Consider the following 16,515-nt stretch of genomic DNA (forward strand, 5'->3'; position numbering starts at 1 on the left):
TGGCCTTTTAAATTCACCAAAAACTTTGATCCTCTTTGTTGGTGGTCTTCCGGCTTGCCTCTTTGTAATTGGCGGAAGCACAACTCCAGCTGCAGAACCATTGCTGCCCAATCCTTTCCCAATATCTGGAATAGGAAAAATAGGACTCTCATAGGCTTTTTGAAAGAAGTCGGTTTTGTAGTAACACTCCACGTAATCATAAACTGAATCTCTCTTTGCTAGGATTGCAGCCACCGCATGTGTGCACGGAAAACCGTCAATTTGCCAAAGACGGCAAGAACAAGTCCTTTGCTCGAGATCAACCATCACAGAATAATCAGCAAATACTTCAAAAACAGTGCAATTAGAACGACAAACTGCCCAAGTCCTACCGGCCTCCGCATTTTCACCGAGTCTAGTTTCCATCTCCGGACACAAAACTGTTGTCCACTTCTCCGCTTCAAATCGTCGTTGAGAATTCAATACCATCAATTTCTGTCGAATCCCTTCTATCAAAGGTAGCACCGGCAAATCTCGAAACACACCAACCCAATTATTAAAGGACTCCGCTAAACTGTTTGCCATCTCCCCATAACGCATTCCTTTGAAAAATGCGTTGGCATAGTGATCTCTAGACAAATCAGATATAAATGCCTTCACTTTCGAACTCCCAACAATCACCAACTCCTCCATTGCTACCTTAAACTCTTCCTCTGTAACAGCATATGCGCATCTACTAAATAAATTGATAACACGGTCTTGGAGCAGTTTCCCATAACCTGACTTTGGGTACTTTGATATCAAATTCTGTTTGAGGTGATAATAACAGTAAGAATGAGGCCATCCGGGAAACACAAACCCCATTGCATTTAACAAACCTTGATTGCGGTTCGAGAAAAAGGTCACCACTCTCCCCATCGGTAGCAATATAGAAGCCAAATGTTGAAGAAACCAAGTCCAATTCTCCTCTGTCTCAGAATCAACAACTCCAAAAGCTAGAGGATAAAACCCTGCAAAACAAAACCAAAAGCACAAGTATAAGCAAAAAAGGGAAACTGCAGTCTGGTTTATGAAAACAAATCTGCTCAAATTTGAAAGGAAACCAAAAGCCAAATCCATGATCCAAGTACTAAAACTAAGTTTAAAACACATTTAAGTTCATGAGCAGTTACAACATTCCCACAGACATGCAAAAAATATTAATAAAATCGAATTATGAAACAAGAAACTGCAATGCAGTTTCTGCTAAAATTACAACAAATGAAAATCTGCAATACATTACAGTAACCATACCTTGATTTCCATTCTTTCCCGAAGCACAGAGAAGCTGCCCCTTGTACTTGCTCTTCAAAAACGTAGCATCAATGAACAACAAGGGTATGCAATATTGAAATCCAGCAATGCAACCGCCAAAAGACACAAAAAACCGTCGAAAGCGATTAATTCCAACTTCACAATCAAGAGTGCAGAGAGAACCAATGTTAGTTTCCTTTACGGCGTCCGCATACCACACTAACTCGTTGAAGGACTTCGACTCATCACCGTGAACATCCAATTTAGCTAACTCTTTGCCAAACCATGCGTGGTAGTATGAAATGTCTATACCATAATAATCTTTGAACTCGTGTATAATCTCAACTGGCTTCAGCTCGGGTTTTGCACGAATTCTGTCCACAATGAGGGAGGACACCACACGAGACCTCATCATCTTACTCTTTGATTCCCGTATCCGACCCGCACATGTATGAACATTATTTAACGTCCGAATCACAAAACTGCCAGTAGCTTCACAACGAGAAGCATAAACACGCCAGCTGCAACCCTCCAATTTCTTATTCGAACAAACAGCAACCACCCGCTTCTTGTCATTGCCGGCATATAAAAAATTAAATCCTACTTCAAGAGCGTTCTTGCACAATTTCAACCGGAACTCCTCTGCACCACCGTCAAACTTCTGCCCCACATGATGTATGTATGTCTCCCACTCATTTGACAACAAAGGCTTAGCACTTGCTCTCTTCGACCTGCCCAAAACCTCGTTTCTGTCTTCGACAGTACTAGAACACGACGACTCGCCCTTTTCACATGCTATCAACTCCTTATTTACACAAAAATCACCACTATATTCACTTATCCCGCATAAATCCTTCACTAAAATATCAACAGTCTTCTCATTTGATATCAACAAAAATGTCCTCATCAAGTCCAAATCGCTATCCGTTTCTAGAAAACAACTCGGATAACTGGGCACCGAATACCGTAATGTGAAACAACCCAACTGCAAACCCCTAAACCTCAGACACAAAGTCTTCAAAATATCAACCATGGATGACTCTGATGAAACTGAAAACATGATGGTTTCCGACTTATATGTGCACTTGGCAATGACACACACCTCCATTAGCCTTGAAAATGCAAACAAAAACAGAAAACAATTAAAATCACTAAATAATGTACATGAGCAGTTGTAACATTCCAATAGAAATCCAAATATTAGTATGAAATCGAATTATGAAACAAGAAACTGCACTGCGGTTTATAGTCAAAAACTGAAATAACAGAAACAACATTGCACTTTATGTGATAACATACCCTTAAATTTGAATAGAAACCAAAAGAAAACCATGTTCAAAGTACTAAAACTTAGATAAAAACACATTTAACTCCATGAGCAGTTGTAACATTGCCTTTATGAAACCAGAAACTGCCAACACTCCAACAAACAGATGCAGTTTATAACAGAGGAGGCAAAACAAATCGAATAGAAACCAAAAGGAAACCACGTTAAAAGTACTAAAACTAATATCAAAACACATTTAACTCCATGAACAGTTGTAACATTGCCTTTATGAAACCAGAAACTGCAATGCAGTTTCTGCCAACACTCCAACAAACAGATGCAGTTTATAACAGAGGAGGCAAAAAAAATCGAGCCACAAAACTGAGCCACAAGATCGCGCCACAAAATCGAACCACAAAACTGAGCTCGAAAAGCCCAAAACTGAAAGATTCGGCATGATAATCGAATGAAAGATTATCCAATTAGAAGGAAACAAGATTCGGCATGATAATCGAACGAAAAAGATTCGGCATGATAATCGAACAAAAAAACTGACAGATTCGGCATGATAATCAAACGAAAAAGGAAGAAATAAAAGGAAAACCAACCAGAAAATTGAGCTCCAACGGCGAGAACGAAAACGAACGAAATCTGCCTGCCAAACGAACGAAATCTGCCTGCCAAACGAACGAAATTTGCCTGCCAAACGAACGAAATCTGCTGCCAAACAACTGAGCTTGAAGACGAAACAGAGAAGAACACGAAGCTGCTGCCAAACGAACGAAGACGAAAACGAAACAGAGAAGTCGCGCCCTGTTTAAACATTCAGGGGCAAAAGCGTCATTTACTGTATAGGTTTACAAATGGGCCAGGATTTTTAAGAAGGAGGGTAGAATTGTCTTATCAGTTGTTAAATTTTACCTGGCCCAACGAATTTGGGCCTCTCTTTGGGCTAATCCAAAATATTAAACTAATTAATAAAGTTAATTATGTCTAAAACCTAATTTTTCTTTAAAAGAAAAGGCCATTCTAGTTGCATTAGTTTATACTTTATAGATATTAATTTCCAAAACAGATATTAAGAATAGAGAAATTTCACAAATCAATTTGAAAGTTAAATTTTTTTCTTTTCTTTTTTTTGTGGGAATGTTTGCCTTTGGTCAACCTCGTTCTCTCGAGTGCTACTAAATTTTGTTAGTGCACACATTGTTTATTGTAGAGAATTGCATGTTGAGTTGGAGAGTGCTACTAAATTTTGTTAGTGCACACATTATTTATTGTAGAGAATTGCATGTTGAGTTGGAGTGTTCTTGGTAATTGCTTCACATTTCAATAACACTTTACGTGAAGAATACTATCACCTCGCTTACTACTATACCCATAAATCTTTGTTTGATATTGTTGTTCTAGTTGGCAAAGAGATTGCAAAATCACCATCTTGCATTTTTATTACAATAAGTAAGAAATAATCTTAACCACTCACATTCTTTCATAATTAATAAAATACGGAACGGAGTACATATTTTATTTGGCAATATTTTAGGTACCTTGGATGAATTAGGTTAGCTTTATTAGGTACATAAACATAAAGGCTGGTGTTGTCTTCATCCAAACATCTCATAACCCAATCAAGGAGGAAACTCAAACTTAAGATATCCCAAATGTAAACCATGGCCAATTAAGAAATATATTGGATTAAATCTCAATTTGATAGGCAGATTAATGCTAGCATTACATAGTATCTATAAACTAGTAGCATTATTAATCACTGAAAGCATTCATTAAACTGAGCAGAATAGGGAGGAAACAGAAAAAGGGAACTGGTTTGGTGAGGCATATTCAAAAGAGACAGTTGCACCAGTGGCAATGGGGATCCCATTATTAACAAGGCACTCATTGTTGCCCAAGGGCCTCAATATTTGAGGACGTATGAGTCTCTCAGAATGAAAAGAGCCACAACTCAGATGGATTTGCCCAATTCTGCATCCACTTGGGCACTCATTCAGAATTTGAACCTGGAAAACTTGGCTTCCTGAAGGGAGCTTGGTTGTGGGGACTTGTATCACCTCAAGATACTGTTTCAAACACTCTGCCGCGTTGGCATCAAGCACGATCCTTCCTGCAATGTCACCGCAAGTTCGAGATTAATAAACATGTGGAATATAGTAGTAACGTTCTCTTGGGAGATATATGACATGTTATATTTGAATGTTACTCGTATAAAAAAAACATAAAGTTTCAAGATTAAAGTAAATATCAATACATGTAAAGAATGTGTGGAGAGAGAAAAAAAAAACCATTAGTGAAACTAAACAGAAGAAGCCAAATTGTAATGAGAATGGTAGGGATGGCTCTCATCTTTTCCTCTCTCTAATGGACAAACCGAAGCGGCGAGTTGTGAAGAAGCAAAAGATAGAAGTCTATAAGGTCTGATTTGAATCGAGTGGTATTTTTCATCACTTTATACAAGTTCTGCAGCTCTGCTTGTTTAAGAAAGAAACCTTAAATTAATGTCATAACTATATAAGGGAATGTTAATAGCGGCACGCTCTTGCCTTCCTTTGTAATCTTTTCCATTTATTTATTTTAATGCTTTGAAAAGTTATGACTTCTTTATATATATTTTTTATGGAGGCACCGACGCTTATCCAAATCCTTATACAATTTTATCACGTTAAACTTCTTTTCACATGGTGGGGGTAACGTGTGCAGCTCTGTGCTACATAATTCATGCAAATGGATGTTTCAATTTATTTCCCGTCGATTTGAGCCTTATTCACTGCTATACATATAGCCATCGTTCTAGTTTTTTTTTTTTAATTAGAGAGAATTCACTCATCTCCTCTTCCTTTCTATCTAGCCTCTTTCTTTTCTTTTTTTTTTTTTTTTTTTTTTAGGGACTTTGAAGTAATGTGTGGCATTGCTATGGGATCTTATTATCCAACCGCGTGACATATTGTTTCCCTCTTTTCGGTAATTCATGATCATGAGATCTTGGAGCTATAGCTTAGTATGATTAAGCTTATTTTTATTCTTTTTGTTTCTGGTTGGTTGTAAAGTACTGGTTTTATCAATGAATAATGATTGCTTTCCATTACATATATGTTCATATTATATTATATTAATGATAACTTCACTTTTCATTTTTAAACATGTACATAATTCCATATCTTAATAGTGTAAATCCATTCCATCCGCATTATTACATGTGGATTAGTAACAGTAGGTAGCATGCATGTCCAATATAAATTTTTATTTCTACATTTTTATGGGATTTGACTTAATTATCCGTTCATTACAAGCAGAAACTGGAAAAATAAAAATAAAAAGTGGCTTCAATTCACAGATGACACAATCCTCTATCTGACTTCCATGATATTCTACTTTTTTTGCCGTTTATTTTGGTTTCTCCAATCATATACTTCATAGAGTTGCAGTCTTAAAGAGACGTGACAACGCTAACTGTTGTTTGAAACGCTCTTGTGCTTCTCAGTACTGTTGCTTGGTTTCAATGCCATCTCAATAGCCCTTACCAAGTATTTATCTTCACAATATTTTCACACATCCTTTCCTGAATAAAGCATTTTTGAATATCCATGTCTTTAAGTAATGTATATGCATATATATTTTATTATTTTGTTCGTATATACAACTTAGGAATTCTTCACCACAATAGCTATTACACCAAAGTACTTCAATAAATCGTTTTGTGTTTAAAATTTGGAACGGTTTTGACCAAGCCTGCATGCACTCAGCAAGCTAAACACATATACATTACATACTCGCACTTCTTAGTTCTAATAGTGTTGTATTATGATTATGAACAAAAAAATGTCAACAATTTCTACGAAATATTATTCAAACAAAGAGGAATTACACAAAAGGAAATAATTTTGCTCGTAGTGTGCAAGAGATTAACCCTAGATATCGTTCATCAGGTAATCCTCAAGAAACCTAAGTTGATCTTCAGTACTTGTGCCCTGCTGACCGTACTGTGCAAGTAAACTTGGATTAACCATGGTGTCCTGTTCACCCCCGACATCGTTCATAAGGAAATCCTCGAGAACCCTAAGTTGATCATAAGTACTTGCATCAATATGCTGCTGCTGATCATGCACATGCTGGGCTTGGATTTCTCCACAGGAAGGCATGTCTACTTCATGAGTTTGTCGTTCTTCTAATTTGCTTTTGCCCGATGTTTTTTCTTTCTAACAAGACAAAGAACAATTGTCTCTTTGTGAGATTCATCAACAATATTAACTTCACAATATTTTCACTTCCTTGCACAACTTTGTCTTAAATAAAGCAGTATTGAATGTCTTTAAGTAGTGTATGTGTTTTATTATTTTGTTTGTAGATACAACTTATGAAATTCTTCGCTATATAAATAGTTAATACACGAAAGTACTCCAATAAATCATTTTGTGTATTAAATTTGGAACCGTTTTGACTAAGCCGCAGATAAAGAAATGCACTAAGCAAGCTACATATATATATACTTATAGTGTTGTATTAAGAACAGATAAATTACAAAAAGAGGAATTAATTGTGCTTGTACTGTGCAAGCAAAATTGGATTAACCCTCGATATCGCTCATAAGGTAATCCTCGAAAAGCCTAAGTTGATCTTCAATACTTGTGCCCTGCTGACCGTACTGTGCAAGCAAAGCGGGATTAACCATGGTGTCCTGTTCACCCTCGACATCGTTCATAAGGAAATCCTCGAGAACCTTAAGTTGATCTTCAGTACTTGTGCCAATCATGTCCTGCTGATCGTACTGTGCAAGCAAACTTGGATTAACCATGGTGTTATGTTCACCCTCGACATCGTTCATAAGGTAGTCTTCCAAAAAAAGTTGATCATAAGTACTTGCGTCAATATGTTGCTGCTGATCATCATGCACAAGCTGGGCCTGGATCTGTCCACGGGAAGCCATGTCAACTTCATGATTTTGTCGTTCTTCTAATTTGCTTTTGCCCAATGTTTCTTTCTTTCTAACAAGACAAAGAACAATTGTCTCTTTGTTTGGCACTCGCACGAGAGATTCATCAAGCTGGAACTCAAGCATGATCCAACGGTCATCGTGGGGCGAGCCAGGGTTCATGTATCGAAATCGTTTTCTGATGCCAATATCATTCCCACAAGCACGTATTTTCTTGCCGGAGTCTTCTCCTTTCCAAACTCCGGTACCGGCGGTGCCAACTGTTCTGCAAAACCGCGAGCCATTTGGAGTCTTCTTCTTGAGTGTGGTGAAGACGTATGTCACGTGCTCTCTCATGAGTTAGTGGAGATGGTTACATGGTTATTAGTTGTTGCATAATTGTAGGAGTTTGCATGTCTTTAGTTGTTGAGTAGTTTTAGGAGTCATGTTATCCACTTTTATAGTGGGGGCGTCATGGGAAAAGTTTCCCCTTTTCTAAGCTTTCAGTTAGAGTCCTTATTTGTATAAATTTCAGTGGCTTTTCATTAATGAGATATCAGATATTATCCCTTACTGTTAGCTCTTGTCTAACTTGGAGGTTTTGGGTTCGCTCGAAGCAACCCTTATCGTCTAATTGTTATCCCAACTGAGCCTTCTAAATATTGCTGCAGCCATAGGTGGCCGTAAGAAGAAAACTACATACCAAGTCCCTATACCTAATCGCCCAATCACACGAGCGTTGTCCCAAGCACATAATAGCTTGGTATCAGAGCTGGGCATGGAGGAGCAACGGGTAGAACGCTTGGAAACTGAAGTGGGCTCCCTAGCCACTGGACAAGAAAGAATACTCAAGGAGATGCAAGAGATGTTCGCAGCCATGAATGCTCGCTTGGATCAAATTTCTCGAACCGGTGATGGATCCAGTAGTGCTTTCAATGGTGGTGGAGGTCGAACATTTGGAAGTGGATCCACCACTCCAAATTCTGGCAACTCTTACCTTCCTAAAATGGTGAAGCTAGACTTTCCTCACTTCAACGGATTGGAAGATCCCACAAGTTGGATATGTCGTGCTGAACAATTCTTTGACTTTCACCACACTCCAGAAACGGAGAGAGTTCCGTTAGCTTCATTTAATCTTGAAGGGGATGCGCAATTGTGGTTCCAATTGATGAAGGAGGAAACCCCGATCACCACATGGGCAACTTTTAAGCAGGGATTGCATGACAGGTACGGTCCCACCCAATTTCAAGACTTCTTTGGTGATCTGACAAAGTTGCAACAAACAGGTTCAGTACGAGATTATCAAACCCAGTTTGAGAAATTATTGATTAGAGCAGGACGACTCACTCCAGATCAACAAGTTGGCTGTTTTGTGAGTGGGTTGAAGGAGAATATCAAAACTGATGTGCAAGCGTGTAAGCCGCAAACACTCTCTGCTGCTATCGGTTTGGCTCGCCTGTATGAGTCCCGCAACCAAACAAATAGGCGATACTCACCTTCCGATGTGAAGCAGCCCTCTACCAATATTGTTACGAAGTCTGACCGTCGACAAAATTTCATGCCAATTAAGCGGCTGTCTCCAGCCGAATTAAGGGAACGAAGAGACAAAGGACTTTGCTTCAATTGTGATGAAAAGTTTAGGCCTGGACACAGGTGCAAAAAATTATTTCTCATTGAAGGTTGTTGGCCTGATGTAGAAGACGAAGCGGAGGGCGAATATAATGCTGAAGTTGACTTGGCTGGAGAAGAATTACCTGAAGTATCTATTCATGCAATATATGGTGCTCGGACTCCCCAGACAATGAGGGTGCATGGCAACGTGGGCAAACATCAAATGACTTTCTTGGTCGATTCTGGAAGCACACATAATTTTTTGAGTAGTAAAATTGCTCGAAAGGCTGGCATTAACCCCACTGGTTTTGGAAAGTTTGAGGTTTCGGTTGCAAATGGCAAAAAGCTTGCAAGCGATGGGCTTTGCAAGGGAGTCTGCATTCTAGTTCAAGGTGTTCCTATAACTGTTGATATGTACCTTCTTCCGTTGGAGGGGTGTGATGCTGTTCTGGGGGCCCAATGGTTGAGCACGTTAGGGCCAATTGTTTGGGATTTCTCTCAATTGCAAATGAAGTTCAATGTGGGAGGGAAAACAGTGGTTCTTAAAGGGGTGACACCACAGGATAAAATTGTTAATGAGCATGAGATTTGTAAGGAGTTGAAGAAAAAGAAAGAAGGCGTCATTCTGCAAATCTACTCACTTGTTTTGCAAGACCATGACGGTACATCATTTCCCAAACTTGATTTGATGTCTATTAATTCAGATTTAAAGCATCTTTTGCTACTTTTTGATGACATATTTGTTGAACCACGTGGATTACCACCACCAAGATCCCATGACCATGTGTGATACCGCTAAAGGAAGGTAGTAATCCGGTGAGTGTGAGGCCTTACAGATACCCACAATTTCAAAAGAACGAAATTGAGCGGTTGGTGGCAGATATGTTGAAATCAGGTGTGATTCGGCCTAGTCAAAGTCCATATTCTTCTCCTGTGTTATTGGTTAAGAAGTATGATGGCTCATGGCGACTATGCATAGACTATCGAGCGTTGAACCAGAACACCATCAAAGACAAGTTCCCTATCCCTGTCATTGACGAACTGCTTGATGAACTTCATGGTGCCAAATATTTCACCAAACTGGATTTGCGTTCTGGATACCATCAAATAAGGATGCATCCAGATGACATATCCAAGACAGCATTCCGGACACATCAAGGGCATTATGAATTTTTGGTAATGCCATTTGGCCTCACCAATGCACCCTCCACTTTTCAGTCACTAATGAATGAAGTCTTCAAAGAATACCTTCGTAAGTTCATTTTGGTATTCTTTGATGATATTTTAATTTATAGCTCAACATGGGAGCAACATTTGGAGCATATAAAAATTGCGTTGTCTATTTTGAGGGCTAACAAGTTGTTTGTGAAGGAAGAAAAGTGTGCATTTGGACAGGAAGAAGTAAAATATTTGGGGCATGTTATTTCTAACAAAGGAGTTGCTGTGGATCCAGAAAAAATTGATGCTATGCTGGAGTGGCCCAAACCAACCACTGTCAAAGCTTTACGTGGGTTCTTGGGCCTAACTGGGTATTACAGAAAATTCATTCAAGACTATGGCAAGATTGCTAGACCATTGACTGAGATGCTTAAAAAAGGAAGCTTCAAATGGAGTCTCCAGGCTGAAGAATCATTTGAGAGACTCAAAGAGGCGATGACGAAGGCTCCTGTTCTTGATTTACCAGACTTTAACAACCTATTTATTGTGGAGTGCGATGCATCTGGATCTGGAATTGGTGGAGTTCTAATGCAAGAAAAACGCCCAATAGCATTTTTCAGCCATGCACTACAAGGTAAGACTTTGTTCTTATCTACCTATGAAAAGGAGATGATGGCTTTAGTGTTTGCAGTGCAAAAGTGGAGGCCATATTTACTTGGGCAAAAATTTGTTGTGCGGACTGATCAAAGAAGCTTGAGGCATTTGTGGGAGCAGAAAATTACTACAACGGCCCAAGAAAAATGGCTTGTCAAGTTGATGGGCTATGACTTTACCATAGAGTACAAGAAGGGAAAGGAAAATTTGGTGGCCGATGCTCTTTCAAGAAGGAATGCAAGTGGAGTGGCAGCCATCTCAACCCCTGTGCCGAATTGGTTAGATCCAATCAAAGATGAGGTACAAAGCAACCAGACCATGCAAGAGTTGGTGGACAAGTGTGAACAAGGTGAAGCGGTGGGTCCTTGGGAATTTAAGGATGGCATACTCTACTTCAAAAATAAAATTTATTTAATGTCAGATTCTTCTCTAATACCTGTCATAGTGGAGGAGATGCATTCAAGCACACATGAGGGTTACCACAAAACCTTGCAGAGAGCAAGGTCAGTCTTTTACTGGCAGGGAATGCGAAGCAGTATCAGAGAATTTATCAAGCAATGTGACACTTGTCAAAGGAATAAAGGAGAAAATACTAAGCCAGCAGGACTTCTTCAACCTCTCCCAATTCCTTTACAGGTATGGACAGACATCTCAATGGACTTTATTGATGGCCTTCCTAAATCCAATGGGAAAACAACTATTTTTGTTATAGTTGACAGACTCTCAAAGTTTGCCCATTTCATTCCGGTCTCTCACCCATATACTACCACAACCATAGCTCAAATATTTTTTGACCACATCTTCAAACTATATGGTATGCCGCAAAGTATTGTTTGTGATAGGGATCCCACTTTTACAAGCCTTTTTTGGAGGGAATTATTCAGATTGCCGGGAACAAGCTTCAATTTTAGCTCATCTTATCACCCCCAAACTGACGGACAAACTGAAGTGGTAAACAGGACTGTTGAAATGTATCTAAGATGTTTTACAAGTCACAACCAAAAAGAATGGGTGCGATGGATTCCTTGGGCTGCATATTGCTACAATACCAGTATACATGCTTCTACCAAAAAGACTCCATACGAGATAGTTTATGGGAAACCACCGCCGAATTTATTGTCCTATGTTCCAGGAACCACTCAAGTGGAAGCCGTTGATCAGGAGCTACGCAGCAGAGAACAAGTCCTCAAGGACCTGCGAGAACACTTGCTTGTGGCTCAAGAGCGCATGAAAAAGTTCTACGATGCCAAGCGAATTGATAAAAGCTTTGAGGTTGGTGACTTTGTCTATCTGAAATTACAACCTTATCGCCAAATGTCTTTGTCACTACGAAGAAATCTGAAGTTATCACCAAGATTCTTTGGGCCATATGAAATTCTCCAGAGGGTGGGACAAGTGGCTTATAAATTGAAGCTTCCTGAGGGGTCCAGAATTCATCCAATCTTTCACGTGTCATTGCTCAAAAAGAAGGTGGGCACTAACGTGGCAGTCCAAGACTCTTTGCCTGCACTTTCATATGGAGAGGATACTCTTTTTCCCATGCCACAAGCCATCCTTGGTCAACGAAAAAGGAAGAATCAGGAAGAAGTCTTGGTACATTGGAAAGGCTTGTCTCCAGCAGATGCAACTTGGGAAAATTTGAAAGAGTTGCAACTCAGATTTCCAGATGTCAACCTTGAGGACAAGGTTTTTTCGATGGGGGAAAGAATGTCACGTGCTCTCTCATGAGTTAGTGGAGATAGTTACATGGTTATTAGTTGTTGCATAATTGTAGGAGTTTGCATGTCTTTAGTTGTTGAGTAGTTTTAGGGGTCATGGTGGGCGTCATGGGAAAAGTTTCCCCCTTTCTAAGCTTTTAGTTAGAGTCCTTATTTGTATAAATTTCAGTGGCTTTTCATTAATGAGATATCAGATATTATCCCTTACTGTTAGCTTGTCTAACTTCAAGGTTTTGGGTTCCCTCGAAGCAACCCTTATCGTCTAATTATTATCCCAACTGAGCCTTCTAAATATTGCTGCAGCCATAGGTGGCCGTAAGAAGAAACCTACATACCAAGTCCCTATACCTAATCGCCCAATCACACGAGCGCTGTCCCAAGCACATAACAACACCCCACGCTGGAGTGTCTGATGGCTATCCTCTGTCAACGCGCCACATTCAGGTTTGATACTTTAATCAAATTTATGTTTAAAAATTCATAAAAAATTGATTAAATATCAGAAAAATACACCGAAAATTGCTACAAACTCCTGATAACATTATCTTTGATTATAAAGACTAAACTCATGATTCTATATATTTGAGTTCTTGGTAAGCGTTAAAATCAAAGAACACGAGTGTTATGTTATAGAACATAATTTAGTGTTTTAGTTTGTTTTGAACAAAGTTGAGTTTTTGTTATCATTTTCAAATTTTATAAGTCAAAATTATATTTTTGGAGGTTCAGGGCGTAGAGAATGTCACAAGAAGTTCGTATCAATTTTCGGTCTATTTTTTGGATTTGTATTTAATTTATTATCAATTTTATAAGTTAAATCCTAGAAAAATAATATTAAATCGTGTGGGGCGACATATGGCGGAAGCTGAATGGGGCACAGTTAGTGTGTCTGATGGCTGTCTTCTTGTCAATGCGCCACTTGTCAGGTTTGATACTTTAATCAAATTTATGTTTAAAAATTCATAAAATATTGATTAAATATCAGAAAAATACACCGAAAATTGCTACAAACTCCTGATAACATTATCTTCGATTATAAAGGTCTAAACTCATGATTCTACATATTTGAGTTCTTGGTAAGTGTTAAAATTAGAGTGTTATGTTATAGAACATAATGTAGTGTTTTGGTTTGTTTTGAAATAAAGTTGAGTTTTTGTTATCATTTTCAAATTTTATATGTCAAAATTATATTTTTGGAGGTTGAGGGCGTAGAGAATGTCACAAGAAGTTCGTATCAATTTTCGATGTATTTTTTTCATTTGTATTTCATTTATTATGAATTTTATAAGTTAAATCCTAGAAAAATAGTATTAAATCGTGTGGGGTGACACATGACGGAAGCTGAATGGGGTGCAGTCAGTGTGTCTCAACGAATTTATTACTTTTTCTTAGAAAATTCATAACTAAATACTCAAAAATCACAATAATGTTCCGAAAATTGCTACGAACTCATTGAGACTTCATCTTCCTACTGAATTTCCTGTTTCATGATTACGCTGCATTAGTATTTTATTATTATTTATCCTAAATTCTTATTATTATTATTATTATATTTCTTTTTAGCCTGTACATTTTTTAATTATATTTACTTCAAATGTTTATTTTTATTTTTATTTTGAGTGCGAATAGACCATTTTTGGTGCTAATCAGTTTCTCTCTTCTTCAATTTGTTAATTTTTTTTTCTTTTTTAGGGTTAAGGGGTGTTTTGAAAAATAAAATGGAAATATACAAGCCATCCATTCTACAACATCAGGAAAAAATTATTAAAAGTCATTCACTGTTCAAGTTTTGCTTAAGAAACGTGTAACCAAATCGTTTGGGACATGCTAAGTGGGAAAATGTCATTCCCAAGTCTCGGTGAAAAGACACATACTCACTCCATGCATGCCTTTTCGTTTACCAAATATTAAGATTGCAGTGGTGTCAGTAAAATGTCATTTGTAGCCTTCTATGATGTCAATAACCATTCCACTATATAATATATATTATACATTTATATATAAAATGGTTTATGATAGCACAAACACCAGACAAATTAGATTAAAACCCAACATTTAAACAACATTTGTACAACGTAGCTAGCCAACCTAGAACTAAAGAGAAGCAAGTCCACAATGTATAAAAACCGTAAAAACATACTACAACTAATTATAACGGTATGGATTTCCTGGCACAACATACACATGCATCACCTTGAACCAAAAAACACTCTCACGGTGACATTTGCATCGATTACAACAAGTCCAGAAGGCAGGATTGATCTTTTCTTCAGTAGGCCAGCCTTGAATAACAAAACACCATTCGTTGTTGTTACAAGCGTTGCAGTGATTGAACTTAATCTTCCCATAGTAAAACATATCTACGATATGTGATGCAACAGAGAAAACTCGGCTTAATCTTCGTCTCAAAGCATCCCTGGTTCTTTTCATATCAATGTTGTTACGTTGATTCAAAGAACACAAGAATTCTAATGCATCCTCTTTTGACTGACCAATTCCGGACATGCCAAGTTGTCCAACTAGATACGCCACTTCCATATGGCCTGCCGTGGCTGCAATGCGCATCCCATTCAATGCTTCCACGTTACCCTGCATGAAAAACACTTCGAAAGCTTCTCTAAATATCGACTCAGGGTTCTCGCAAGCCCTGCATTGTTTCAAGAAATGCTGGACCTCATGATTGGCATGGTACCAGCTAGGATGGTCTGGGTACTTTGCCATTGAAATGGTGTTCCACACTTGTGGAGTGTTTGCCAAAGTATGGAACAATGGGCACACAGATGCCATACGGAAGAGATCTTCCGATGATTGGGTTGCCACGTATAACATCACTTTAAACCAAGCAACTCCGGGATGAAGGCTTGGGGCATATCCAAATGGAGATGCTTCCTTCTCTTTCCTCCGAGTGTAGTGAAATGTTTTGAATTCATTGCAATGTTTTTGGAATGGAACGATTTGAGGAGTGGAAGAGGGGAGAAATGAGAATATATGGGGTTTTGGTTTTGTTTTAGCCTCTGTTTGTAGTGTTTTGAAAAGGTGTTTCCACTTGGGGTTTTTCCAAGTTGACCATTTTTAAAGAAACTGAACCCAACACCCTAAAACTCAAGACAAAAGAAGGGAAAACGTCATCAAAATGCAAAGAGAGTCAGACAGTCAAAAAGTCAATTAATAACCTATTTGCATAGCCATTTTTAGGATTTTCCCGCCATCAAATTCATTGATACAAATGTGATGGATTACTGACTAGTCACAGAAGGTCCCATCAGATACTTTTTCATTTTCCCACACCAAACTACCCCTAGTAATGTTATTAAAATGGAACCAATGATGATGGATTCTTATCCAACTAGTTGCCTTAATGAAATATAAATAAAATAATATATTTAAAGCAGTGTCCCCTCAATTTTCAGATTAATATTTGGTAGTGAAATATTATATTGCTTTTCGGGGTAAAAGATGTCACAATTCTGACGGTACAGGTGTCCAGATCGTGACCAACCCACCCACACACAGAAAAGAAGGATATAATTCGATTTGGGCAGAGATGAGAGAGAGCTGAGTGAGAAGTTTAGGGTTATGAGTGAAGGGGTATGACTGAGAACTATGAGTGAGAAGGTATGAGTCCGAAGAGGTTTCAGTGAGAAGATCTGAGTGAGAAGAGGTACAAGTGAGAAGATTCAACATGTCTTCGTCTTCATCTCCCGCTCAAACAAAGAGGTGTCAGTATTGTGGAGCTACAATGGTGCTTCGGGTTTCAAAATCAGATAAAATCGAGGGAAGCCATTTTGGAAGTGTCTAACCTCCTATGTAAGTTTTCATTTCAAGAATATGTATGTGGGTCAAAAAAAACCTATGTCTAACTCTGACATAATTATTTTGCATATATGATGCCTGCAATTAGGGAGCCACCAGTT

General features: G+C 38.4%; 4 protein-coding genes and 1 pseudogene across 4 annotated transcripts; 1 reads left to right on the plus strand and 4 right to left on the minus strand.

Moving 5' to 3' along the window:
- Positions 1-17: 17 nt before the first annotated feature.
- Positions 18-843, minus strand: LOC117613595 (the record flags this gene model as incomplete). Its single annotated transcript, XM_034342196.1, has 1 exon — positions 18-843. A coding segment is annotated over exon 1 (826 nt), but the record flags the coding sequence as incomplete, so codon positions are not given.
- Positions 844-1,418: 575 nt separating this feature from the next.
- LOC117613590 lies at positions 1,419-2,380 on the minus strand. Its single transcript, XM_034342192.1, has 2 exons — positions 1,488-2,380; positions 1,419-1,428 (listed from the first exon to the last, which is right to left on the minus strand). Exons 1-2 carry the CDS (start codon positions 2,378-2,380, stop codon positions 1,419-1,421), a joined length of 903 nt encoding a protein of 300 aa, XP_034198083.1.
- Positions 2,381-6,505: 4,125 nt separating this feature from the next.
- On the minus strand, positions 6,506-7,817 carry LOC117613591 (annotated as a pseudogene).
- A 421-nt stretch (positions 7,818-8,238) lies between these two features.
- On the plus strand, positions 8,239-9,861 carry LOC117613593. The gene has a single exon (XM_034342193.1). It carries the CDS (start codon positions 8,239-8,241, stop codon positions 9,859-9,861), a length of 1,623 nt encoding a protein of 540 aa, XP_034198084.1.
- A 4,885-nt stretch (positions 9,862-14,746) lies between these two features.
- LOC117613594 lies at positions 14,747-15,430 on the minus strand. Its single transcript, XM_034342194.1, has one exon. It carries the CDS (start codon positions 15,428-15,430, stop codon positions 14,747-14,749), a length of 684 nt encoding a protein of 227 aa, XP_034198085.1.
- Between the last annotated feature and the right edge of the window lie 1,085 nt (positions 15,431-16,515).

Source organism: Prunus dulcis, unplaced genomic scaffold (assembly GCF_902201215.1).
Source record: "Prunus dulcis unplaced genomic scaffold, ALMONDv2, whole genome shotgun sequence".
In the NCBI taxonomy this organism is placed as follows: domain Eukaryota; kingdom Viridiplantae; phylum Streptophyta; class Magnoliopsida; order Rosales; family Rosaceae; genus Prunus; species Prunus dulcis.

Coding starts and splice junctions, on each gene's coding strand:
- LOC117613590 (XM_034342192.1), bottom strand. CDS start 2,380: ATGGAGGTGTGTGTCATTGCCAAGTGCACATATAAGTCGGAAACCATC.
- LOC117613594 (XM_034342194.1), bottom strand. CDS start 15,430: ATGTTATACGTGGCAACCCAATCATCGGAAGATCTCTTCCGTATGGCA.
- LOC117613593 (XM_034342193.1), top strand. CDS start 8,239: ATGGAGGAGCAACGGGTAGAACGCTTGGAAACTGAAGTGGGCTCCCTA.